This window comes from Tachyglossus aculeatus, chromosome 9, assembly GCF_015852505.1.
Source record: "Tachyglossus aculeatus isolate mTacAcu1 chromosome 9, mTacAcu1.pri, whole genome shotgun sequence".
In the NCBI taxonomy this organism is placed as follows: domain Eukaryota; kingdom Metazoa; phylum Chordata; class Mammalia; order Monotremata; family Tachyglossidae; genus Tachyglossus; species Tachyglossus aculeatus.
Window position 1 is genome coordinate 10118567 of NC_052074.1, and position 26849 is coordinate 10145415.

Genomic DNA, 26849 nt, shown 5'->3' on the forward strand with positions numbered 1-26849 from the left:
AGAAGGGAGGTGACGTAGGAGGGGGCAAGGTGAGGTGGCAGTGGTTATCACTTGAAATGTTGTGATTATTATCATTGTTATTATGATTATTGTTTACGTATCTGTAATTTTATTTATAAGAATAATGATAATGATGGGATTTAAGTGCTTACTTTGTGCTAGGCACTGTCCTAAGCTCTAGGGTAGATACAAGCAAATCGAGTTGGGCAAGGTCCCTGTCCCAAGTTGGAATCACAGTCTCAATCCCCACCCCACGGATGAGGCGGCTGAGGCACAGAGAAGTTAAGTGATAATAATAATGATAATGATGGTATTTGTTAAGCGCTTACTATGTGCAAAGCACTGTTCTAAGCGCTGGATCTGCCCAAGATCACACAGCATCCCTTTGCTCTTCCCCGGTGGACGGACAGACAGGAGGGAGGAGGAACAGACGGACGGACAGGCTTCTCTGTCACCGACATGTTCACCATTCCTTGACCTCATCTTCGTCACCACGAGCCACCTGCCCACATCCTTCTCCTGGATCTCCCTCCCTCTTCATGCCCTGCACACCACCACTCGTCCCACCTTCAAAGCCCTATTAAAATCATGTCCCCTCCAAGAGACCGTATGTGATTAAGCCCTCACTCCCTCCATTTGCCCTTCCTTCTTCATTATCATCATCATCAATCGTATTTATTGAGCGCTTACTGTGTGCAGAGCACTGTACTAAGGGCTTGGGAAGTACAAGTTGGCAACATATAGAGACAGTCCCTACCCAACAGTGGGCTCACAGTCTAAAAGGGGGAGACAGAGAACAAAACCAAACATACTAACAAAATAAAATAAATAGAATAGATATGTACAAGTGAAATAAATAAATAAATAAATAAATAGAGTAACAAATATGTACATCATTACCTGTGCACTTAGGTCATATACCCCTTAGGCACTTCAATAGTCACCCGTCCTTCAACCCCACAGCAGTTATGATAGTATCTGCAATTTATTTTAAAGTCTGTCCCCAGATCTAGACTGTAAGCTTCTTGTGGGTGGGGAATGTGTTTACCAACTCTGTTGTATTGTACTTCCCCCAGTGCTTAGTACAGTGCTTTGCACACAGTAAGCACTCAAAGGCGAGTGACTGATTGATTTAGCTAACTTTTCTAGGTGAGGAAAGTGAGCACAGGAAATTTAAATGACTTGCCCAAAGTCACCCAGCAGTTCAGCGACAGACCTCCTGGGAGTTCATTTTTTGATTTTCAGATGCCAGTGAAGAACAGAGTAACTGTATTATAAAGTTAGACCAAAAGAATTCTTCTTCTTCTTCCACATTTATAGTTTTCAGTGTTCCTGTTGATAGCTGAAGGGGAGACAGAAGGTGTGAAGCATTGAGGAGTTTTTTAATAACAAAGAAATATCAATCTGTTAATAGGGTGAATTAGCTTCCTCCATCTTCAGTAAGTTGTCATCGTAAATATTTGTATGATGTAGTGTAATGTGGAAATGGGAGTTTGTGGAAGCTTTGAGAGGAACTGAAGCAGGGTAGATTTTTAAAAAACCAATTACTTGAGAAAATTGTCCCGATATAGTTGACAATGTTATTGTGACTATGTGGGATTTGGGAATCACCGCTGAAGATGAATTAATGAATTTGCTGTGGTCTGTTATTTTTCCCCTCTCTTCTCTAGAAAAGCAATAAAGAGAAGCACAGTGGTTTAGACTGTGAGCCCACTGTTGAGTAGGGACTGTCTCTATATGTTGCCAACTTGTACTTCCCAAGCGCTTAGTACAGTGCTCTGCACAAAGTAAGCGCTCAATAAATACGATTGATTGATTGATTGATTACAGCCAGGGACAGGAAGAAAAGAAAGAAGAAACAGGAGACCTTAATCATTGACCAACTAGATAACTCACACCTCAGTAATCAAGAATAACATACTAATTTCCGAGAAAATTCAAAATGCTGTTTACATAATTCATTTAATTCAGTATGAATCTATTCTAATTCCATTAGTTCATTGCTAAAACATGCTACCTCTGTTGACTAGTAATAATAGCTTTTGGAACAGAGAGACATTGTTATCTCCCAACTTTTGCTCATTGCCCTATCTTCCTTCATCTTTGTTTTCACCTCTCTTTGAACTTCTTTAGTATTTGAAGACAGCTCAATAGAGTTGGCAGTAAAATTAGAAGAACTGACAGGCACTGCTGTGTCCTGTGTTCCAGGCTGAATGCCATCTTTTTTTTTTTCCCCTCTCTTCACAGTCCAACCATTTTTGTTTAACTAGCTATTTTGACATTGCCACTTGATTTGACTTCACTTATTTTTCTTGCGTTTGTTGAGCACTGAAGTGCGAGCCACTCCAGAGGGCCTTCAGTCAGCAGACTGGAATTGTTTTCTATGGAAGTCCTTCCTTTCAAACATATATCTAAGTTTAAATCTTTGTTAAATAGTGACAGCCCTTCAGTAAGAGGCTTTGTGTCTAGACCTCAAGTGATCTGATTGGCTGTACCTTTTTTCAGGCTCAAGTAGTTGTTGCCGTAATTCCTGTTACTAAATGTAGTCCGTATACTTTAGGCATTAAAAGTAAAAAGTGTTTCTCCATTTCTAGGACCAATCAGTCCTCCTAGGACTTGAGGGCTCCCAGGCTAAAGGAAACCCCAAACCGAGGCCTTTTTAGCAATTCAGCATATCCAAAGGCCGAACCTGGGAAGTGTGGCTAAATCTTGATTTTTATCTCGAGCAACAAGAAGATTTTGAAAGGCTGTTCATGCATACATTACAGTGAGGTCAAAAAGGAAGCCAATTGAAGACTTACTGCAGAGAGCATTTTAGTGATGTATTTAATGAAGAGTAAAGCAGCTAAACATACTGGATGGTATTTAAAAGGTTTAACTGCTTCTAATGTGAATATCTAATTAGATGAAAATCACTAATAGTGATAAAATTTTAAAAGAGCCTAAGAAATGCCACTCTGAGTCAGATAAATGGTCCATCCATTCTAGTCTCATGTCAGTGACAGCGATCTCAAAGGTAATTTAGGGGCAAAGTTGGAAGGTTTCCCTCCTTGTCTTCTATCCAAATGGTCTGAGATACACTTTAAACATTCATTAATAAACATCCATTATTTGTCCCCTGATCTCACTGCAGACTAATCTTTCATAAATTCATTCATTCATTCAATCGTATTTATTGAGCGCTTACTGTGTGCAGAGCACTGTACTAAGCGCTTGGGAAGTACAAATTGGCAACATATAGAGACGGTCCCTACCCAACAGCGGGCTCACAGTCTAGAAGATAAATCTAACTGAATACCTGTTCTCCTTTCTTACTTAGACTGTGAGCCCCATGTGGGATAGGGACTGTGTCCAACTTGACTATTTTGTATCTGCCCCAGTGCTTAGAACAGTGCTTGACACATAGTAAATGCTTACTAAATGTCATTAGTAATTATTATTAGCGGTAGTATTAACTAAAGCCATCTTGAGCCTTCCAGGGGTAACTTTCTCCTTCAGATTTTTCCCTGAATTTGATTAATGACCTTAAACAGAATTAGGTTAAGATTAAAAAGGAGCGAGTGCATAGATAAGCAGGATTTTAATAAAAATTGAAAAAAATCAAACCTCAGCAATGGCACTGATCTCTTGAGTATATGATGCTCCCAGTGGTATTATACAGGCCACGCAGAGGGGAAGAAGTTTGTAGGCTGATTGATTGTTTTAAAACTCCTTTCTGGAAAACTGATTAAGAATGGTTCATTGGAGGCCCTTTCAAAGTTACATATTGAATTAACTCTGATTCAGAATTATGCCTTTTAAGAGTCCTAATTAGATGAAATATATTTAGCAATGTGAAAAACTTTTTACTTTACTATGAACAACTTTTGCTAAAATCACTGAGACTTGGATAATAATTGTAAATGCCGAGAGCTTGTCCAACAAGGTTAGAGTGGCAAATGTTACAGCTGTGAATGACAGTGACAGATGTTATGCCACATAAGTAGAAAATTTACTGCTCTTTTGGTGGGTATGGCCTTGGCCAAAACATAATTCAAACCTGTCCTCCCCCATGACTTTCCTATCACTGTAGACAGCACTACACATAACCCCGTAGCCTTGACATTATCCTCAACTCACCTCTGTCATTCAACCCACACATTCAATCTAGTCACTGAATCTTGTTTTTACCTTCTCCTTATCTCTAGAATTTGCCCTTTCCTTTCCATCCCAACTGCTACCTCACTGATCCAAGTACTCATCATTTCCCACTTGGACTACTCCCAGCATCCTATTTTTCCCTTCTCCAGTCCATAGTTCACTCTGCTGCCTGGATCATTTTTTCTGAAAAACCATTCAGTCCATATTGGCCACTCTTCAAAAACCTCCAATGACTGCCTAGCCACCTCTACATTAAACAGAAACTCCTCACCACTGGTTTTAAGGCACAGAATCAGTTCTCTCCCTCCTACCTACCCTTGCGGATTTCCTACTGCAATGCAATGCACGCACTCCTTTCATCTAACACTAACCTACTCACTGCACCTCAATCTCATATCTCTCCTCCAACCCCTTGCCCACTTTCTCCCTCAAGTCTGGAACTCCCTCCCTCTTCATATCTGACAGTCACCCACTCTCCACACCTTCAAAGTCCTCCTAAAATCACATCTCCTAACAGATCACAGACTAAGCCCTTTCTTCTGCTATCCTCCCCTCCGTATCGACTCTCAACTTGACTGTGTACACCTTAAGCACCGTAATACTCCGGCCCCCAAATACTTATGTAAATATTTTAATACTCTGCTATTTTCTCTCTCCCTAATCTATTTTAATATCTGTCCCCCCTACAGGATGTAACAATAATAATAATGATGATGGTATTTAGGTGCTTACTATTTGTCAAGCACTTTACTAAATGCAGGGGTAGATACAATAGAACTCATTATCTTTCTACCCAAACCCTGTCTTCCCCCTGACTTTCCCATCACTGTAGACAGCACCACCATCTTTCCTGTCTCACAAGCCCGTAACCTTGGCATTATCTTTGACTCCTCTCTCTCATTCAATCCACGTATTCAGTCTATCACTAAACCTTGTCGGTTCGATCGTCACATTGCAAAAATCCGCCCTTTCTTCTTCATCCAAAATGCTACCACGTTAATCCAAGCACACTTCTTATTCTGCCCTGATTACTTTATCAGCCTCCTTGCTGACCTCTCGGCCTCCCGTCTCTCCCCATTCCAGTCTATACTTCACTGATCCTTACAGATCGTTTTCAGGCCATGTTTGCCCACTCCTCAAGAACCTTCAGCGGTTGCCCATCCACATCCACATCAGAAAGAAACTCCTTACCTTTGGCTTTACCCCCTCCTACCTTGCTTTGTTACTCTCCTACTACAACCCAGCCAACACACTTCACTCCTGTAATGCTACTACTACTCACTATCTATTTCACCCTCGTCCTGCTCTGGCCTGGAACAGCCTCCCCCATCATCTCCAACAATTACTTGTTCGTTCTTCAAAAGCTTATTGAAGGCACATCTCCTCCAAGAAGCCTTCCCTGACTAAGCCCTCCTTTCTTTTTCTTCCACTCCCTCCTCTATCGACCTGACTTGCTCCCTTTATTCATCCCCCCTCCCAGCCCATAGAAACTCACGTTGTTCTCTGTTATCTACTTATCCATATTAATATCTGTCTACCCTCCCCTGTAAGCTCGTTGTGGGAAAGGAATGTGTCATATTGTTATTGTACTCTCCCAAGTGTCTAGTACAGTGCTCTGCACACAAATAAGCACTCAATAAGTACGATTGATTGATACAAGATAATCAGGGCTTCCATGGGGCTCGCAGTAAGTAGGAGAACAGGTATCGATTGCCCATTTTGCAGATGGAGGAACAGAGGCACAGAGAAGTTGTGACTTGCCCAAGATCGTCCAGCAGGCAAGTGGTGGAGCTAGGATTAGAACCCAGGTCTTCTGACTCTGAGGCCCATGCTCATTCCTCTAGACCTCACTGCTTCCCTAAGACTGTAAGACTGTAATTTCCTCTTGGGCAGGGGTCATGTCTAGCAACTCTTGTACTTTTCCAAGCACTTAGCAGAGTGATCTGCACACAATAAGCACTCAGGAAATATCATTGATTGATGGATTCCGTGGTTGACTTAATGGTGGTTTTCTGCAATTCAAGTTAACATTATTTTCCTGACTATTTTCCACCCAGTGTTCTCCAAATATGTCCTGTAATTTATAAAAAATTAAAATATCTTGCCCCAAGTGACATTAGAAACCCTACCTGCTGCCTCTTTGGTTATTTGTCTTCAGAACGTATGCTTAATTAAATGGTACCTCAAGACCGGGTTTGGTTTTAGTAATGTGTGTTGGTCATTGCAGAAGAATCAATATTTGCTGTTTTCCTTCCTTAAAGAGAAATTGTAAAAATCTTCTTTCATTTAGATCAAATCCCTTTTATGAACCCAAACTGACTCCTACTCAGAATAATCGGGTTCCTCCAGCGCAAGACCTAGAAACTGAAAGAAGGATGAAAAGAAAGGCCCCCGCCCCACCAGTCCTCTTGCCAAAGTCAGAAGGAGGAGTAAGTGAGAACACACTTGTTATTTCTGCAGGGAGGGAGCTCTCCTCTTCTCCTAAGGTAGGTTTTAATGAGTACTCCAAAGTGTTTTCCTTCTTTATGTTATGTAATCCTAGTCAAGAAAATTGCTGTGCAAACAATTTGGAACAATGTATTGCCCAAGAAAGTCCAGTTTTGTGTAGATAGGTACAGGCAGGGTAGCTTTAAATAATGGCAGAGCCCTGGCAGAGCTATTGTAGATATATATTCAAAACATTTTGTATTTTAAGTCAGCAGCAAAGAAGCAGTAGCAGTGGTAAACGCAGTTTTCAGAGTAGAAAAAGATTCCTAAAGCAGCCAGTCGGAAAGGGCCCATTTGTTCCAGCACAGAGGGAGTGAAAGCATGTTTTGAGGTAGCCATTGAATTCAATGATGGCTGTTTGAGTTGAGAATTTCACCTGGAGGGTTTTACCTTCTTGTTAGATTTACAGTGACACAAATACTGGCATTGCTTTTGACCCCAGTTTCAATTTAATGTTCGATGCATAAAGGTTTCATGGGAAGCTAGTGGCATTTTCTTAAGTGGAACACAATTTAAAAGGAAAATTGGCGTAATTTTAAAGAATGGTCAAGGATTATAACGTTTACAGTAGAGCATCTGGCATTTAACGATTTTTTTAAGTTGAAAAATAACTTCTGTATATTTCCACATAGTTATTCCTTCATTTTCTATTCTCTAGCATGGATTTTTGTTTATCCTAGGTAGTACTAAATGGATTTCATGAAGTTTATGGAAAGTCAGTTTAAATGAAATAGCTGTTTTTCCAAAACCTTTCACTGTTAGCCTTTCATTGTGTACCCTGTCTTACCTCTCCATCCTTTAGATTGTAACTCCCTGTCGGCCAGGATCCAGGGGTAAAATACCTTGTCCTTTTTCCCCTTTTCTTAGTACAATACAGTGCTTTATACACTGCAAGTGCTTAATACATGTTCTCACTACTATCACTACTCTTGAAGTTTTGTAAACAACCAGCGGAGGAGAGCAAAATGGAATTCTTAAAAAGAGCCAATTAATTTTAGGAGAATTGCTAATAATGCCTCTCCCAGTCTCCCTTTATGATTTTCTTAATGCACCTAAAGTGAACTTTCTTTCCAATTTTACTTGAGTTACGTAGAGCTGTTGAGCTGGAAGAGACATCAAGAGGTATCTGAAATAACCCCTTGCCTTCAGGCAGGTGAGCGACTTAAACCTGTCAAGAAGGCTGGCCATTTTTCTTATTTATGATTTCTTAGAATGGAGATTCCACTTCCTCCTGTTGTAGCTTTTAGTCACCTTCATAGTCAGGGAATCTGTCATAAAATTCTCTTACTGGAATTGAAGTCCATTTTCTTTCCAACATGCATAACTATAATAATAATAATGATGATGATGATGATGATAGTAACAGTAACAATAATGGCGGTATTTGTTTAGAAATTTAAGCAGATAGCAAATGATACTAGAACCAGACTGATTACTCTTCATAAATATATGTGATATCTATGTAGACTAAATTGGTCCACTTCTTACACAATCTCAGGCACGTCCATTGTTCTAGACACACATGATAAAAATGCTAAACAACAAATCTTGATAAATTCAATCCATAATTTAAATAGATCAGTGAAAAGCAAAATACTCGGTAGTTATTCTGGGGTTGATATATGAGAAAACTTATAGTACTCTGTGCTCTTTCTCTGTTCCCTGTACCACTTTCCTTCCCCATCTTTACTGGTACAATTATTTTGTGACAGTATACGTGCAAATATATGGTAATGGTAGTTGTAGAAGTAGTGCAGTAGCATTTTCATTCATTCAATTCTATTTATAAGGTAGAGTAACCTGAACTAAGTGCTTGGGAAGTAAAAACAAATAAATGACCTTTTCTCTGCCCTCAAGGTATTTGCACTCTTAACAGAAGAAACAAACATAAGAATGTTTACCAATGGAATAATCAAAATAAAAAATTGAGCATGTAATTAAACAAACATATATACAAAAATGCTGTAGATGAGCCTAAATATATGCATAAGTGCTAGAGATGGTTGGTGGGTTTATGCAACTTCAAAGTGTTCTGTATTCAGTAGACGTTCAGTAAATATTGTAGATGGTAATGCCGATTATGAGAGTGGGAACAAGAGGCATGAGTTTGTTTCCTGTTATTTTTCCATTCTGAACCTTATGGTTTTAGTGTCGTCTTAAAATCCAAAGTGGCTTAATTTCATGCCATCTCTAATGGGTCTTGTTGTGAAATTGTTACAAGGTTCCAGTGAGTAGTGATGACTTGGAATGTTCTTCTTCACACACTAAAGATTTTGAAATAAAATTGACAAAAATAATTTCCAAAATTCTTTGCTTGGGGATAGACACTGCATCTCAAAAGCCGTAGTCGAGTAAGTCATTGTGATTTCTGTTCCCTGTCTCCCCCTTTTAAGACTGTGAGCCCACTGCTGGGTAGGGACTGTCTCTATATGTTGCCAACTTGTACTTCCCAAGCGCTTAGTACAGTGCTCTGCACACAGTAAGCGCTCAATAAATACGATTGATGATGACGATGATGATGTTCCTGGCAGAAAGAGTCTGATTAGGTAGATTTCAGAAGTCCTCCTTGGTTATCCTCTGAACAGTTTCAACTACCTTTAACAAGCAGTTAATCAAAATATGTCAAGATTTACTGTCTTAGAAAAACTCTAATAATAGTAAGGGGTATTTTCTAGCCCCCTTCCTGTATGTGAGTGTATTTAGGAATTGAATTGCACAGACGTTAAGGGAACTGCCAAATGGCATGGCGGTTTGCTCAATATCTGTAGACTGCCTAATTACATAGGCCTCTAATTGGATTGGGAAGAAGGAAAGGTGAGAACCCACTGTTGTAGGGACTTCTCTTTTCTAGCGTCACCATCAGTGGGATACTCTTTGGATGTCAAAGGCAGCTAAATACCTTTTCTGGTCTTCTAGAGACTGCCTAATTACATAGGCCTCTAATTTAATTGGATTGGGAAGAAGGAACGGTGAAAACCCACTGTTGTAGGGAATTCTCTTTTCTAGCGTCACCATCAGTGGGATCCTCTTTGGGTGTCAAAGGCTGCTAAATACTTTTTCTGGCCTTCTAGACTCTAGCTCCTTATGGGCAGGGAATTTGACTACCGACTCCGTTGCATCGTAGTATATTCAGAATCCAACAGTCGCAATCAACTGTGGCCGCAGAGTGCTCGTCACTTTCCTGACTGGATAAAGAGGGGCTGGCGGGGCACCCAGTGATGTGTATGTTGGGTTGGAGTTGAGAAGGGTGCCTCATTCCCAAGCGACAGGCTCAGAGGATTCAATTGAAATACGCATAATGACATGTTTGATAGTCAAGGGCCATACATGCGTTCGCACAAAATGTCCCAACCTCGTATACTTTTCCAACTTGATTCATAACCAGAGCAGATGGTATCGTAAAGAAATACCGTTCCTGCTGATAGCCCATCATTAAAAATTTGTTGGGACTTGTCCCGGTTACCTAACATGCTGAGATGTTCTATATATAAATGTAATTGTTTTTCATAAAAATTAAACAGTTCCCAACAGCCATGGTGCCAATTTGCTAACTTAAGTTGATTAAGGATAGAAAGAAATGATACTTCCTGAATTTCTAGGTATTATTAATGGGGGAAAGCTTTTTGTGGAATTCTCCAACACTGTTCATCCACTGTGGTGAGATTGATTTGCTCAGGTGACTGTCTGTAGAATGGTTCATATGACAGATAATAACTGGAGGCCATAAACTTGGATGAAATGTAAGCGGGTCTCTGCGCTGTGTATAAATCAAAAATGTGAGACAACTTACTGCTTGGGTTCTGATAAAGACAATAAAGGAATTTAACAGGAAAACTAGAAGCACCATGTGGAAAATGTAGACTAATAATAATGTTAATAATGTTGGTATTTGTTAAGCGCTTACTATGTGCAAAGCACTGTTCTAAGGCTAGTGTTTATACCTCTTGTGTTTCTGAAGAATAATAATCCTGAATATTTTATTCTTTACTCTCACTTTTGTTTCATATAAGCCAATTAACATTGCTTTTTTCATTTGGCTTTTGACTACTTTCACCTTAGTTTGTACTAATTAATCAATCAGTGTTACTTATTGGTCGCTTACTGTGTGCAGAGCACTGAACTAAACACTTGGGAGAGTACAGTACATTGCATTTTTCATTTGGCTTTTGACTACTTTCACCTTAGTTTGTACTAATTAATCAATCAGTGTTACTTATTGGTCGCTTACTGTGTGCAGAGCACTGAACTAAACACTTGGGAGAGTACAGTACATTGCATTTTTCATTTGGCTTTTGACTACTTTTACCTTAGTTTGTACTAATTAATCAATCAATGTTACTTATTGGTCACTTACTGTGTGCAGAGCACTGAACTAAACACTTGGGAGAGTACAGTACATTGCATTTTTCATTTGGCTTTTGACTACTTTTACCTTAGTTTGTACTAATTAATCAATCAATGTTACTTATTGGTCACTTACTGTGTGCAGAGCACTGAACTAAACACTTGGGAGAGTACAGTACATTGCATTTTTCATTTGGCTTTTGACTACTTTTACCTTAGTTTGTACTAATTAATCAATCAATGTTACTTATTGGTCACTTACTGTGTGCAGAGCACTGAACTAAACACTTGGGAGAGTACAGTACATTGCATTTTTCATTTGGCTTTTGACTACTTTTACCTTAGTTTGTACTAATTAATCAATCAATGTTACTTATTGGTCACTTACTGTGTGCGGAGCACTGAACTAAACACTTGGGAGAGTACAGTACATTGCATTTTTCATTTGGCTTTTGACTACTTTTACCTTAGTTTGTACTAATTAATCAATCAATGTTACTTATTGGTCACTTACTGTGTGCAGAGCACTGAACTAAACACTTGGGAGAGTACAGTAAAACCCAGTTGGTACACACATTCCTTGCCCACAGTGAACACAATGAGCTTACAGTCTAGAGCGGGAAATAGGCATTAATGTAAAGAAATAAATTATGGATATGTACGGAAGTGCCGAAGGAGGGGTGAATAAAGGGTGCAAATCCCAGTACAAGGGCAATGTATAAAGGTGTGGGAGAAGAGGAAATGAAGAGTTAGTTGGGAAAGGCATCTTGGAAAAGTTGTGCTTCTAATCAGGCTTTAAAGGTAGGGAGAGTGATCTTCTGTGAGATGAAGAGGGAGAGTGTTCCAGGCCAGAGGCGGAACATGGATGAGAGATTGAAAGTGAGATGCACGAGATTGAGGTACAATGAATAGTTGGGCTTTAGAGGAGGGAAGTATGTGGACTGTGTTGTAGTAGGAAATCAGGGAGATAAGATAGGGGGCAAGGTGATTGAGTGCTTTAAATCCGATGGTAAGAAGTTTCTGTTTGATGTGAAGGTGGATAGGCAACCACTGACAAATGGTATTGTAGGAATATGATCCGGGAAGCAGAGTGAAGTAGGGATTGGAGTGGGTCGAGACTGGAACCAGAGAGTTCAGCAAGTAGGCTGGTGCACTGGACCATCACTATATGTTGCCGACTTGTACTTCTCAAGAGCTTAGTACAGTGCTCTGCACATAGTAAACGCTCAATAAATACAACTGAATGAATGAATGAATGAAAGGATAAGTGGTTAGATTAAAGGGGTAGCAGTTTGGGTGGGGAGGAAAGGGCAGATTTTAGCAATGTTGTGAAGATTGACCCAATAGGATTTGGTGACAGATTGGATATGTGGATTGAATGAGAGAGATGAGTCAAGGAGAACGCCAAGGTTACAGGCGTATGAGACAGAGAGAATGGTGGTGCTGTCTACAGGGATGGGAAAGTCAGGGGGATGAAAGGGTTTGGGTGTGCTTTGGATGTGTTAAGTTTGAAGTGTTGGCGGGACATCCAAGTAGAGATGTTCTGCAGGAGAGAGTTCAGGACTGGCGATAGAGATTGGGGAATCATCCGCATAGAGATGATAGTTGAAGCCGTAAGAGTGAATGAGTTCTCCAAGGGAGCGGGTGTAGATGGAGAATAGAAGGGGGCCCAGAACTGAGCCTTGAGGGACTCTCACAGTTAAGGTGTGGGAGACAAAGGAGGAGCCTGCAAAAGAGACTGAGAAGGAGCAGTCAGAGGGATAGGAGATTCAGGAGAGGACAGTATCAGTGAAACCAAGGTTGGATAATGTTTCCAGGAGAAGCGGGTAGTTGACAGTTTTGAAGGCAGCCGAGCTGTCGAGGAGGATTAAGCTGAAGTAGAGTAGTAGAATAGATTTGGCAAGAGGGTGACCAATGAGAGGGCAGTTCTGTGGAGTGTAGGGGGCAGAAGCCAGATTGGGCAGGATTAAGGAGAGAATTGGAAGAGGAGACAGCAGTGTAGACAACTCGCTCAAGGAGTTTGGAGAGGAATGGAAGGAGGCAGTCATGGGGTCAACGGAGGGATTTTTTAGGATAAGGGAGACATGAGCACTTTGGGAGGGTACCAAGGGATTGGTTGGTACCATCAAAATCTCATTAATTCATGACGACTTCTTCATGGGTCATTTGGTTCATTTCCCTTGCAGCCTGGAATATCCACCACGTGCTGATTACATCCATGTTTTAAAGATTTCCATTAGAGAAGGTTCCACAACTTCCTTTAATAACCCATTCTGCCGACTCTGTTGTACTCTTCCAGTTGCTTAATACAGTGCTCTGTGCACAAAGTGCTCAATCAGTACCACTGACTGATTGATTTATTTCAGGAAATCCTCATTTATCACAGATATACATTTATTGTGGATATATGTGTCTTTGTAGGGGGACACCAGATATGCCTGCAAAAAAATTATCAAAACCTCCTCCCAAATAGTACAATAACATTAAGGCATTACTGACCCCAAGCTCTCTGAATTATTATTTCTTCTTTTTACAAAGAAAAATAAGTAATATGTAGTGATTATCATTATCATCACCACTTTGTACACAGAAAGAATGCATGACACTATTATTTGCCGTAATTTCCATTTACTAGGTAGTGGGACAGTTAATACAGATTAATGGATGTCGTGAAATACTACTGCCAGTATGAACCAAATATTAATGATGGATTTAGCGAGCCAGTTAAATTGCATTGATATGGAGAGCTTTTTATACATGCCTTATTTAAAAACAGATTTCCAGCCATATAACAATTATCATAGTTCAATGCTGAAAGATTTTTTTTCCTCAGATTATGTCGAGTTCAACTAGGGAAGTCACCCAACAAGCAGGAAATTTTATAGATGCTTTGTAATTATTGTACATTGATTAATTGTATACAGTAATGACTCAGTTATCTAGACCACTAGACTAAAGTCATTTGGATATTTGAGTTCTTCTATCAAAATATGGTTTAATTTATGTAATCACCCTTTTAGATCAGATGATACAGATGAACCAGAGTATACTGAAAAACCCACATGTATTACAAAGTACATACCTCTTTGAAAGAGAACAGTCTAATTTTCAAAATGCCAGGTTTTGTGGATAGAAAGGAGGTGCTTTGAAGGGTGAAAGCTATAAGTGGATAAGATAAATTTCTTGGAATGCATCACCCTTATTCCTATATTTCTGCATTCTCCCCTTCCTAAGGAGCTGCCAGCTGGAAATGCTATTATAGTTACTGCTGTCATCAACTATGAGCTTCTGGAAGGTGAAGGTGTCTTAAGGGATTTTTTTTTAAGGTATTAAGCATTTACCAATTATTATTACCAGGCATTACACTAAACATTGGGGTATTTGCAAGCTAATCAAATTGAAGACAGTGCATGTCCCACATGGGGCTCACAGTCTTAATTTCCATTTTACAGATGAGGTAACCGAGCTACAGAGAAGTTAAGTTACTTGCCCAAGGTCACACAGCCAACATGTGGCAGAGATTAATTAATTAATTAATTCAGTCATGTTTATTGAGCGCTTACTGTGTGCAGAGTACTGTACTAAGCGCTTTGGAAGTACAGGTTGGCAACATATAGGGACGGTCCCTACCCAGCAACAGGCTCATCGTCTAGAAAGGGGAGACAGACAACAAAACAAAACATGTGGGCAGGTGTCAAGTCATCAGAATAAATAGAAATAAAGCTAGATGCACATCATTAACAAAATAAATAGAATAGTAAATATGTACAAGTAAAATAAATAGAGTAATAAATCTGAACAAACATATATACAGGTGCTGTGGGGAGGGGCTGTGGGAAGGGGAGAGATGGGATTGGAACCCAGGTCCCTCTGACTCCCAAGCGTGTGCACTATTCATTAGACCATGCTGCTTCATCATCATCAATCGTATTTATTGAGTGCTTACTGTGTGCAGAGCACTGTACTAAGCGCTTGGGAAGTACAAGTTGGCAACATATAGAGACAGTCCCTACCCAACAGCTTCAGAGATGTCAGAGCAGGGTTAGGCTAGGTATTTTGGAGCCTGTAGCCAAATTCCTAAAATCAATCAATCAGTCAATCAATCAGTCATATTTATTGAGCATTTACTGTGTGCAGAGCACTGTACTAAGCGCTTGGGAAGTACAAGTTGGCAACATATAGAGACAGTCCCTACCCAACAGTGGGCTCACAGTCTAGAAGGGGGAGACAGAGAACAAAACCAAACATATTAACAAAATAAAATAAATAGAATAGATATGTACAAGTAAAATAAATAAATACAGTAATAAATATGTATGTATGTATCTAAAATCAGAACCAGAACTGGAAGTCAGGTTTCCTAAAATTCAGTTTGGTGTAAGTCATGCAAATCAGTATTTGAGACAAAAGATGTCCAAATTCCTCCTTCCCTCTGTTTTCATTACTTCTGGACCTCCCATTTAATGCCGTCCTCATTATCTGAAACTTTTCATCTTCATAGACTCCCATAGGGACTAGCATCAGCCCATATTCCCGAGGATGTAGTTAGTGGTTCTCTAGAATCAGAATTGGCGTTCTTGCAAAATGAGGCTTTTTCCTTCCCTTTCTAATCCCTGTTAAAACCTGAAATAGTTTTAGTGGTTATAATAATTAATTTAAATTATATATTATCAATTATTTATTTATGTGAATGTCTTTCTTCCTCTCTAGACTATAAACTCCGTATGAGTAGGGAACATGTCTGCTAAGTCTGTTGTACTCTCCCAGGCACTTAACACAGTGTCCTGCACAGAGTAGACACTTAATACCATCGATTGATCGATTGAAGTGGTATTTGTGGATTAGCTTCTTGTGGCCTGAGTCAGTCAGGGCTTGTTTAGTAACCAGACTCAGAAATGGGTCTCAAAGCAGAAGCTTCTTTGAAGCTTTTTCTTTAGAGAAGCAGCGTGGCTCAGTGGAAAAAGTACGGGCTTTGGAGTCAGTGGTCATGGGTTCAAATCCTGGCTCCGCCAATTGTCAGCTGTGTGACTTTGGGTAAGTCACTTCACTTTTCTTTTAGACTGTGGGCCCACTGTTGGGTAGGGACTGTCTCTATATGTTGCCAATTTGTACTTCCCAAGCGCTTAGTACAGTGCTCTGCACATAGTACGTGCTCAATAAATACGATTGATTGATTGATTGATCTTCTGGGCCTCAGTTACCTCATCTGTAAAATGCGCATGAAGACTGTGAGCCCCCCGAGGGACAACCTGATCACCTTGTAGCCTCTCCAGCGCTTAGAACAGTGCTTTGCACATAGTAAGTGCTTAATAAATGCCATTATTATTCTTTACTGCCCTTGAATTTAGAGTTTGAAGAGCTCTGTTTCCTGGTCCTACCTTCCTCGTCTTTTCTCCTCCAATCTCTTTCTCAGTCACCCCAGTTTTCTCTCTACTCGGCACTGTCCAATCCGATTCCGTAGTGCTTTTGGACAAATGGTATGACTGCTGAGATACCTAGAAAGGACACAGCCGTTTCCCAGGGCATTTCCCAGGGACAGGAGAAGGACCCCCTAACTCCTGAAGTTTGAAACTGAGAGCAATATAGTAGCAGTCAGCAGGAGCCTGATGGGGATGTCACCTGGTTTGCCGAAAGGCATCAGGCTCCAATACGCAGGTTACTCCAACCTCAGATTTTACTGGGCACAAGCCAGCTGGATAATTGATTTTTCAGTATATGTGGCGTTATCTGTCGAAAGACAAAGAGCCTCTCCTCAGACCCCTCCTTCCCCCATTCTCCCCCTTCTAGCCCGGGAGCCCGTTATTGAGTAGGGACCGTTTCTCTTTGATGCCGACTTGGACTTTCCCAAGCACTTAGCCCAGTGCTCTGCACACAGTAAGCGCTCAATAAATACGATTGAATGAATGAATGAATGAATTTGGAGGGGCGGGGAGACCGACAGCATCCCTTCCTCTCCCCCTCGTCCCCCTCTCCATCCCCCCCATCTTACCTCCTTCCCTTCCCCACAGCACCTGTATATATGTATATATGTTTGTACATATTTATTACTCTATTTATTTTACTTGTACATATCTATTCTATTTATTTTATTTTGTTAGTACATTTGGTTTTGTTCTCTGTCTCCCCGTTTTAGACTGTGAGCCCACTGTTGGGTAGGGACTGTCTCTGTATGTTGCCGACTTGTACTTCCCAAGCACTTAGTACAGTGCTCTGCACACAGTAAGCGCTCAATAAATATGATTGATTGATTGATCTAGATATAAGAATTTAAACTCTACTAAGAATTAGGTGCTGGTATCATGGCCCTCTGAAGGGAAACTCGCCACACCCTGTTTTAGAGTGCGAGCCCCCGAACGCCGGGGCCTGTGTGTAACTCTCACTCGTGAAGCCTTCCTCAGCACTTAGTACCTTGCTCTGCAGACAGTACATGCTTAATAAATTACTCTATTTATTTATTACTCTATTAATTACTCTATTACTCTTTATTTATTTATTTATTTTACTTGTACATATCTATTCTATTTATTTTATTTTGTTAGTGTGTTTGGTTTTGTTCTCTGTCTCCCCCTTTTAGACTGTGAGCCCACCGTTGGGTAGGGACTTTCTCTATATGTTGCCAATTTGTGCTTCCCAAGCGCTTAGTACAGTGCTCTGCACATAGTAAGCGCTCAATAAATACGATTGATGATGATGATGATGATGATTTATTTTACTTGTACATATCTATTCTATTTTATTTTGTTAGTATGTTTGGTTTTGTTCTCTGTCTCCCCCGTTTTAGACTGTGAGCCCACCGTTGGGTAGGGACTGTCTCTATATGTTGCCAACTTGGACTTCCCAAGCGCTTAGTACAGTGCTCTGCACACAGTAAGCGCTCAGTAAATACAATCGATTGATTGATTGATTAAATACTATTACTACTAATAAGTAATATTACTACTAGGAGAAAAATCGTGTCCCATAGTAGGATTACCGGAAAACCCCCCACAAACTGATGGGTTGTATAATGCTCAGTGCTACAAGGGTATGTTTACTGCAAGGGTAAATTCCAATAGCTGTTTTATTAAACCCTTTATGTACTTTGGGTTGGGTTTCATTGAAACTACTTTCCTGGCCCAACTTATTACATAGGTCCTGACTAGAAAGGCCTGAAGAGCAAGCCCGGCATGTCTGGGCTTGGAGAAGAGTCTCAAAAATAATCACAGTACAATTAATTTAGTGGAGCAGCTGGATAGAGAAATAAAGATGGATTCATTTTACTGTACATATAAACAGTTTGACAATATACCAGATAAGCATAAGGTTTGGGCTTTGTTAGAAACCTTTAACCAGTTTGTGCAATAGGCCAAACCAGTTTGGGGCATGTAACCCTATTTTAATAACAGGATTTAGCCTTTTAAATACCTGGATTATGAGTTGTAATCTAAGGATTAATAAATACGCATCATTCTTGCTCCATTAGTGCCATTATAATTTAGGGTGTGTTGGCATTTTCTATACAAACCCTGTTTACAGCTAGGTCATTACTTTCTGGCACACAAGGTTTTAGCCCAGAAGCTTTTTTGAAAGAGCCATAACGCATGTATCCAGTGGAGGAATTCTTAAATGCAAAGTTTATACATTATTATGTTTTCAGGAAAAAAGCAACCAAGCCAAAAAATGTGGAAGGACTTTTCATAGAAGGTTTTCCTAGTTACATTTCAGATGGTATCTAATAAAATTTATATTGCAAATTTAATATTTAGGCAGTAGGGATAAATTGAGAACCTAGAAAGTAACAAATTAAGAATTTATATATACAGGAATGACGTAGGAAAATATTTTTCACTAATACTTTGGATTCCTGTCTCTACTTTCTTCACATTTCAGAAGTCCAGCAAGACTGTAGTGGAGATTAGTGGAATACAGAAAGAGATTAGAAGAGCAGGGAATCCCTCAGTCTACTTCTCTGGAATTGCCTCATTTTGAATAAATTCTTGGTTATTCTAAAGAATTTTACGATGTAAAACAGTAAAAATTGTGTTTCTTCATTAAAGACCTGCTTTTGGTGGTCTGTAATTATTTTTTTTAACCTTAGTCTGTTTCGTTCTCTCAAAGCATTATCCATATGTAAGTCTGAATTTATGTCATTTGATTGCTTCTGAACTGGCTTCAGAAGAAATATTAAATGTACTTTCCAACTGAATGCTTCTGGGGTTTTTTTAGCTTAAATTTAAAAGAATCAGCCTTATGCCTAGATTTAACACTGAAAATTTTAACCATTCATTACAGTAATAAGTAAATGTAGAATAATTCAAACATAAACTATATCATAGTATTTGGTACAATTAAAATTAGAATTCACATTCAGAAATTCTGATTTAGGATATTTTTTATTTAAATGAAAAAATGGTTCCATTCTAAGGTGCAATTTGGCTTTATATCATCAATTGTATTTATTGAGCGCTTACTATATGCAGAGCACTGTACTAAGCACTTCTGATGTATAATATTGACCCCCTGTTTTCAGTTTATACTGGTCAGGAAGTCATTCTGCTATTTAAACTTTCTAGCCATCTTCAGAGTGTTTTTGGTTAGCGTGTCCAAAAGGCACCTCTTCCAACACCATTCTCTAGCACCTCCCCACAGCACCTGTATATATGTTTGTACAGATTTATTACTCATTTATTTTACTTGTACATATTTACTGTTCTATTTATTTTGTTAATGATGTGCATTTAGCTTTAATTCTATTTGTTCTGATGACTTGACACCTGTCCACATGTTTTGTTTTGTTGTCTGTCTGCCCCTTCTAGACTGTGAGCCCGTTGTTGGGTAGGGACCGTCTCTGGATGTTGCCAACTTGTACTTCCCAAGCACTTAGTACAGTGCTCTGCACACAGTAAGCGCTCAATAAATACGATTGAACGAATGAATGAATAGTGTAATCACTGGCCAGCAGTCCCGTGGGGCCAGCCAGGACATTCGTTATGGCCTGCGGACCCCAAAACTAGTCCCATTCAGGAGATGGAAGGGATGTGAGAGGCTAAGGAGGCAGGGACAGCTGAACTGTCCCCTAACCATGATCAGTATGGAAGCTATAATTCTATTTGTTCTGAGGATTTTAGCACCTCTCTACGTGTTTTGTTTTGTTGTCTGTCTCCCACTTCTAGACTGTAAGCCCACTGTGGGGTAGGGACTGTCTCTATATGTTGCCGACTTGTACTTCCCACCTGTCTACGTGTTTTGTTTTGTTGTCTGTCTCCCCCTTCTAGACTGTAAGCCCGCTGTGGGGTAGGGACTGTCTCTATATGTTGCCGACTTGTACTTCCCACCTGTCTACGTGTTTTGTTTTGTTGTCTGTCTCCCCATTCTAGACTTTAAGCCCACTGTGGGGTAGGGACTGTCTCTATATGTTGCCGACTTGTACTTCCCAAGCACTTAGTACAGTGCTCTGCACACAGTAAGCGCTCAATAAATACAGTTGAATGAATGAATGAATGAATCTCCCTTCCTCTTCTCAATTTAGTTCCCCTTCACCCCCACCCAGTACCGCTTTGGGAAATTACGTGGGGAACACACTTAGTAAGGTGCTGGGAACTGGGGTCCACTAAGAACAAGGAACAGACGTGTGGGAAACCTCCTTTCGCAGAAAGTCTTCGTCCCACGACGATGAATCACCCTGGTATCCAGGTCAGTTAGGCAAATGACAGTCTAGATGCCAAGTTGCATTCAGAAAATGCCAATTGTATTGTATCAGGCCATTAGGCACTTAACATAGATTACATTAACCTTCGATGCACTGATAATAACCTTCCTTGCCAAATAATTCCAAAGCGTATGATGCACTGAAACTAACAGTCAAAGTAAGCATTGGGAATTTTGTGTATTGAAACAGATTTATTTTACAATCCACTGTTGTCAAAAACTGCAGGTTTTCACAAGTGAAAACATGTAGTAGAGAAGCAGTGTCGTGGATGGAACACGGGTCATTTATCTGCCGTGTGACCTTCACTTCTCTGTGCCTTGGTGACCTCATCTGTAAAATGGGAATAAAGACTGTGTCCAGCCTGATTTGCCAGTGTGCATCCCAGCGCTTGCTGCAGTGCCAGGCCCATAGTACGTGCTTAACAAATACCAGAATTAGTATTAATTACTATTAATGCCCAGTAAACATCCCCCAACAGTACAGATATAGTGAAGAGGGATTCCCTCCCCCAGTGAAATTGCTATGGGTTACCAAGGCATAATTATTTAAACTGGGCTTGCCAAAGACATTTGAGTCACATCCCTAAATTAACTATTTTTTAAGTTGTGGATTTAGGTTGCACATCGGCTAAAAATCCAGTTTTCTTAACGCTGAAAGGGATGGCTGCTTGAAGGGTCTTCAAACTAGTAAAATTCTGAAATAGTAATATTAAATAAAAACTTGGGAGAAATTCCACCTACCCATTGATAGGAACATCATCTAAAATAGAGTGTTTTGCAAACTGGAAGTCATAGGAGAATTCACAGGGGCAGTAGAGGTCATCTTATCCCTTAACATTGTACCTTATCCTTTCCCTTTCCTTAGACTTTATTCTCCTTGCCTATAACTCAAATTTAGTCACAAAGAATAGACCGTAATTGTTTTCTAAACACATGTTAGGGGTTTGGCCACCTTGTGATCTATTTGTCTCACTCATTTTACCATTAGTTGAATTGTAACTAATAATATTTGGAGGACACCGTTCTTACCCATTTTGTAGAGGGCAATACAAGCTATCATTACGCACAGTTTTTTATTGAGTGCAGCCAGTTTATGGAGTACTAGCTGCTTGCAGAAGAAACTGAAGAAGTATAAATTTTAATCCTTGCCATCAAAGAGTTTAAAATATGCTGGTGAAGACACATAAATTGACAAATGTGCAATAGTTTAAAAAGCTTGGGATTAGATTTTTTTCCCTTCATTTGACTATATTATAACAAATAAATGCATAAATTCACTAAAGTAACTAAGAAAATATCATAACCAGAAAAACTTAGAGTAAAGGAAAGATGCATAAAATTCAACGTCTTTTAGACTGTGAGCCCACTGTTGGGTAGGGACTGTCTCTATATGTTGCCAATTTGTACTTCCCAAGCGCTTAGTACAGTGCTCTGCACATAGTAAGCGCTCAATAAATATGATTGATGATGATGATGATGATGATAAAGGAAGGGTTTTACAATCAATCAATCAATCAATCGTATTTATTGAGCGCTTACTGTGTGCAGAGCACTGTACTAAGTGCTTGGGAAGTACAAGTTGGCAACATATAGAGACAGTCCCTACCCAACTGTGGGCTCACAGTCAATAGGAGGTAAAAAATAATTCATTGCTAAAGTTAGATCAGTTGTTATTTCAGTACTATTTGCTAGTTTCACTATCCATTTTGTCAAAAACTGTTATTTGGGAATTAAAGAGCTTCCCCTGTTTGTATTCAGCATGATATAGTGTCAGAAGAAATAGTTTATGAGCATATATTCATACACATAGGATCAGACATAGTGAGTGCTATAAACGTGAGCTTTCTTTACTGGAATGTTTTTAATAATGCAACCCCCACATTATGAGGTAATTGGATGTACACTGAAGTTGAAAAAGTGAAGAAACACTTATATTCTTCTATCTCAACAGCACGGAAATCGTATCATACTCACTGTGACTTTGGGCAAGTCACTTAACTTCTCTGTGCCTCAGTTACCTCATCTGTAAAATGGGGATGAAGACTGTGAGCCCCCCGTGGGACAACCTGATCACCTTGTAACCTCCCCAGTGCTCAGAACAGTGCTTTGCACATAGTAAGCGCTTAATAAATGCCATCATTATTGTCTGGTTGGGGGTGACTTGGGGTTTATACGAGATGAGGCATATTGATTCTCTCACGTCATGAGATGAAAAGATTTAAGAATCATTAATTGCCTTCATTTTGTTTGGTTTTGTTCTTACGGGCTTTGAACTTGTACTTCCCAAGCGCTTAGTACAGTGCTCTGCACACAGTAAGCGCTCAATAAATACGATTGATTGATTGATTGAACTGCCTCAGTTCTTCACCTTGTAACCTCCCCAGTGCTCAGAACAGTGCTTTACACATAGTAAGCGCTTAACAAATGCCATCATTATTATTATTATTATTCTCTGTGCCTCAGTGACCTCATCTGTAAAATGGGGGTGAAGAGTGTGAGCCCCCCGTGGGACAACCTGATCACCTTGTAACCCCCCCAGCGCTTAGAACAGTGCTTTGCACATAGTAAGTGCTTAACAAATACCATCATTATTATTATTATTATTATTATTCAGAAGTGCACAAAATTGTCAAGCAGTCCAGTAGAGGGCCCCTTTGTATGTACTTATTTATTTTATCCTTCCATGAGCAAAAAGCTATATTACCCTTTATGGTTTTTCATGATTTTGACATTTAAAATCTATTAATGATCTATTCCAATAAAAATTCAGGCCATTTTCAAGTAACAGAAGCAGCCGGGAAACGAGGGTACATTTAAAATACCTTCCCAGTTCTCAGGCTGTTGGGTTGACTGGCTTGTTAAATGCCTGCATGAATGATTTTTTTTTTTCTTCCTCTTAATTCTTTTCTCTTTTGTCCAACTTCAGTTTTATATTGAGACCAGTTTGTTTGAAGCTGCCAACAGAATGGTTGAGGAACGTTTCTGTGTTGATTAAGGAATAGCAGTAACAATGGGCTGTTTTCTTTGATTGCCTGAAGGTTGGGCTTGGCTCACCTTCCTTGGCAGGCATCTTTTTGACTTGGAAATACAGCGTATGTGAATAAGTATTCTCTTACTTTAGTCATGATGAGTTATGGGCATATTAAAAATAATTATCCTCACCTCATAAATCTTTCTTTAGTTAAGTTTGTTTTAGTTATTACTTTAATCTTCCTGTTAACGTCTCCCTGTTTGGGTCAGATATTTATGCATGACAATAAATCATAAATTTGAGCTATTTTTAGAGGAAAATGGCCAGTAGCTTAATGCATTTAGACAGTCCTTATTGTTAGGTAGGAATGTCTACCTAATAAGTGAGTTTTATGAAGCAACTATGCCAGTCCCTTTTGTTGCCCGCTATATTTAGGAATCTTACAAAGTTGATTTAGGGCTGGAGTGGATGGATTTGAGGTTGGGGGTTGAGGTGGCGGGTTGGAGATCTGGAGAATATGTATGTGCTGATCTACAAATGAAAAGATAGTCCCTCCAAAAAGTAAAAACCCAGTGGTATTAGTAGGGTTAAATTATATGAGTTGCTTCATGAAGGAGGTGGAATACGTGATAGGTAGCACTAAAAAAATTAAAAACCCTTGGTTTCCAAAAAAAAAAAAATTCCACCAGCAAGAATCAGGGCAATCGTAAAGGAATTATTATTATTGTGGTACTAGAAAAAAGATTTTACTAATTCATATAGCAAGAAGCATTAAAGGCTGGAAGCCTGCATGAGAAGCTAAGTACGTCCGAGATAGCGCCAGCACACAACTGCATGTTCTACAACAGCATGTTTTTAGCCATGTTCAACAGTGTGCTTGCTATCGCTCCACCATTTGTTGAATTCAGGATGACCTTTGCATGAATAAAGTCAAATAGGATTAAGGCAGGAATTTTCAACAATGGGAAAGAGCAACAGATGTAGCCGACTTTGAACGTGGGAGGATTGTTGATGCACGGTTGCCTAAAGGGAGTGTCTTCGGTGACAAAAAAAAAAGGAAAGAAAAGCAGCAATATCAAAATATCAAATATGTAAGAGAAAGCAAAATAAACACCTCTTTGTAATTTTGTTTAGTTTACAGACACGACTACAACCGATTTTTTATTATTGCATTTTGAATTGTAGTTGTATTCTCTCTGAAGCCAAGTGGCTTAACTATTTTTATGGAACTGTTTGTTTTCGTCACTTGCGTTTTGAATGTTTGAAAATTTAAGCATACCAAGTTTCCTAAATAATACACATTGCTATGGAAAACGTATAGTCAGGTAAAAGCAACTGCAAAATGGTGATAATCTGGAGGCTGATTTTTCTGCCATTCAAGTCGTATCTTGTTACTGTATACATATATGAGTGTGAAATACAAATTATTCCATTGTTTTAAGCCTGGTAAATGAGGAATATCTAGAACAGCTCTGTTGTATTTGTTTTCTCATTAATCCACTAGTTAATGTATAGGCACTATGGTTGTTAAATCTTTATTTCAGATGAAAGGAGATGTATAGATTTTTGTAATGCACATTGAATCGTTGTGCCAATTACAGTTTAGAGAAATGCATTTCAAAATTAACCTAATCCTGGGTGTACTTTTTTCAGCGAGAAATGCAACTTTGCAATTAGTACATGGTATATAGTAAGCACAGAAGCTGTGTTGGTGAAAATAAGGAATGAATATAAAGTTAGAAAAGCACTACCATTCACTTTAGTGATCCTAAATAAATGAACCATTAAAGAGTGAAAGTTTTATTGAGCAGGAATTTCAGAAGAAAAAAAATCTATTACTCTCAACACATTTTGTTAAATACAATCAAATATATACACAATTGAAAAAGTGAAAATATTTGAAGGATGCTAAAACTATATTTATAACAGTATACAACAGCACATCAGCATATTTTTCTTAATCACATATATAATAGAATTGGAGTAAGAAACAGAATTCGAAGGAGATAAGGCCAAAAGACAAAATTCTATAAGGAAAATTATTTTTTCTTTTATAGTTTATCAGTAGCGTTTGACAATGATAGGCATGCATATTGAATTTCTAGTATTGATGTTTGTGGTCTGTGGGTGCCTGGATTACTTGAAAACTGAAGCTAGAAAACCCTCTTAGAAAGAGTTAGGCAAGATAGGTTTGATCCCCACGATCCCTGTCAATGATAAGATCTGGAAGAATGAACCGTAAGTGCCCTGATTTTTTTTTTCCTGTCATTTTCGAGAAGTAAACCTTGTAGCTTAGTAATTTTTCTATTTTAGTTTTAAGATTTCATTAGCATTGAATGTAGAAGATGGTCCTCCCTTGGCCTCCCTATGTTGTATAGTGTGCTGCATTATAGACAAAGTCTCTTCCAGACCGAAAAGGGAGAATGGGGAAGTCAGGTTTGAACTAATAATTTCATAATAATAATAATGATGGTATTTGTTAAGCACTTACCATGTGCATAGCACTGTTCTAAGCACTGGGGAGGTTATAAAGTGATCAGGTTGTCCCACGTGGGGCTCACGGTCTTAATCCCATTTTACAGGTGAGGGAACTGAGGCCCAGAGAGTTTAAGTGACTTGCCCAAAGTCACACAGCTGACAAGTGGCAGAGCGGGGATTTGAACCCATGACCTCTGACTCCAAAGCCCGGGCTCTTTCCACTGAGCCACGCTTCTTCATGACAGTACTTTGTCCGTACTAGGTGTATTATATGTGTATATACAAGTATATACTACATATGCGTTCCTTACTTGTAAATTTCTATGACTGTGTCTTTATAACTAACTATGTAGTATTGTCTGTTCCTATGCTAAGACTTGATTCCCTTTGCATATTCTCCTGCAGGTTAATTGAGGTCCTCGAGTCCACAGTGCAGAGATCAAAAGTTTTGACCTTAAATTAAAACCTGTTTTCTTTGGGGAACAGTAGAGGGAATAAATGGAGGAAACGAGGAGTCATACCTTGTCGAAATATCATGGATTCTAGATTAGTAGGATCTGAATTGATGAGGCTTTATTGTATGTAGAGTGGAAGACACAAAGAATTAATTCCTTCATTTTCATTCCTGTAAGTCCTCCAGGAAGTAATTCAGAACTCTCAACTCATTCCAAGGACTTACTTTCAGCAGTCCTTCATCATTCAATGGCAGAGCCGTATTTTTCCGTCTGTGTACTATAAAGGA

The 26849-nt window shown here is 39.3% G+C and overlaps 1 protein-coding gene across 5 annotated transcripts in view; it reads left to right on the forward strand.

Moving 5' to 3' along the window:
* Positions 1-26849, forward strand: part of EHBP1 (EH domain binding protein 1) — a 256095-nt gene that overhangs the window by 116590 nt on the left and 112656 nt on the right. For all 5 annotated transcript variants that reach the window (XM_038750933.1, XM_038750935.1, XM_038750937.1 and 2 more), the window contains one exon: positions 6431-6626. In XM_038750933.1, the coding sequence (XP_038606861.1) occupies positions 6431-6626 (196 nt within the window). The remainder of the gene's footprint in view (positions 1-6430; positions 6627-26849) is intronic.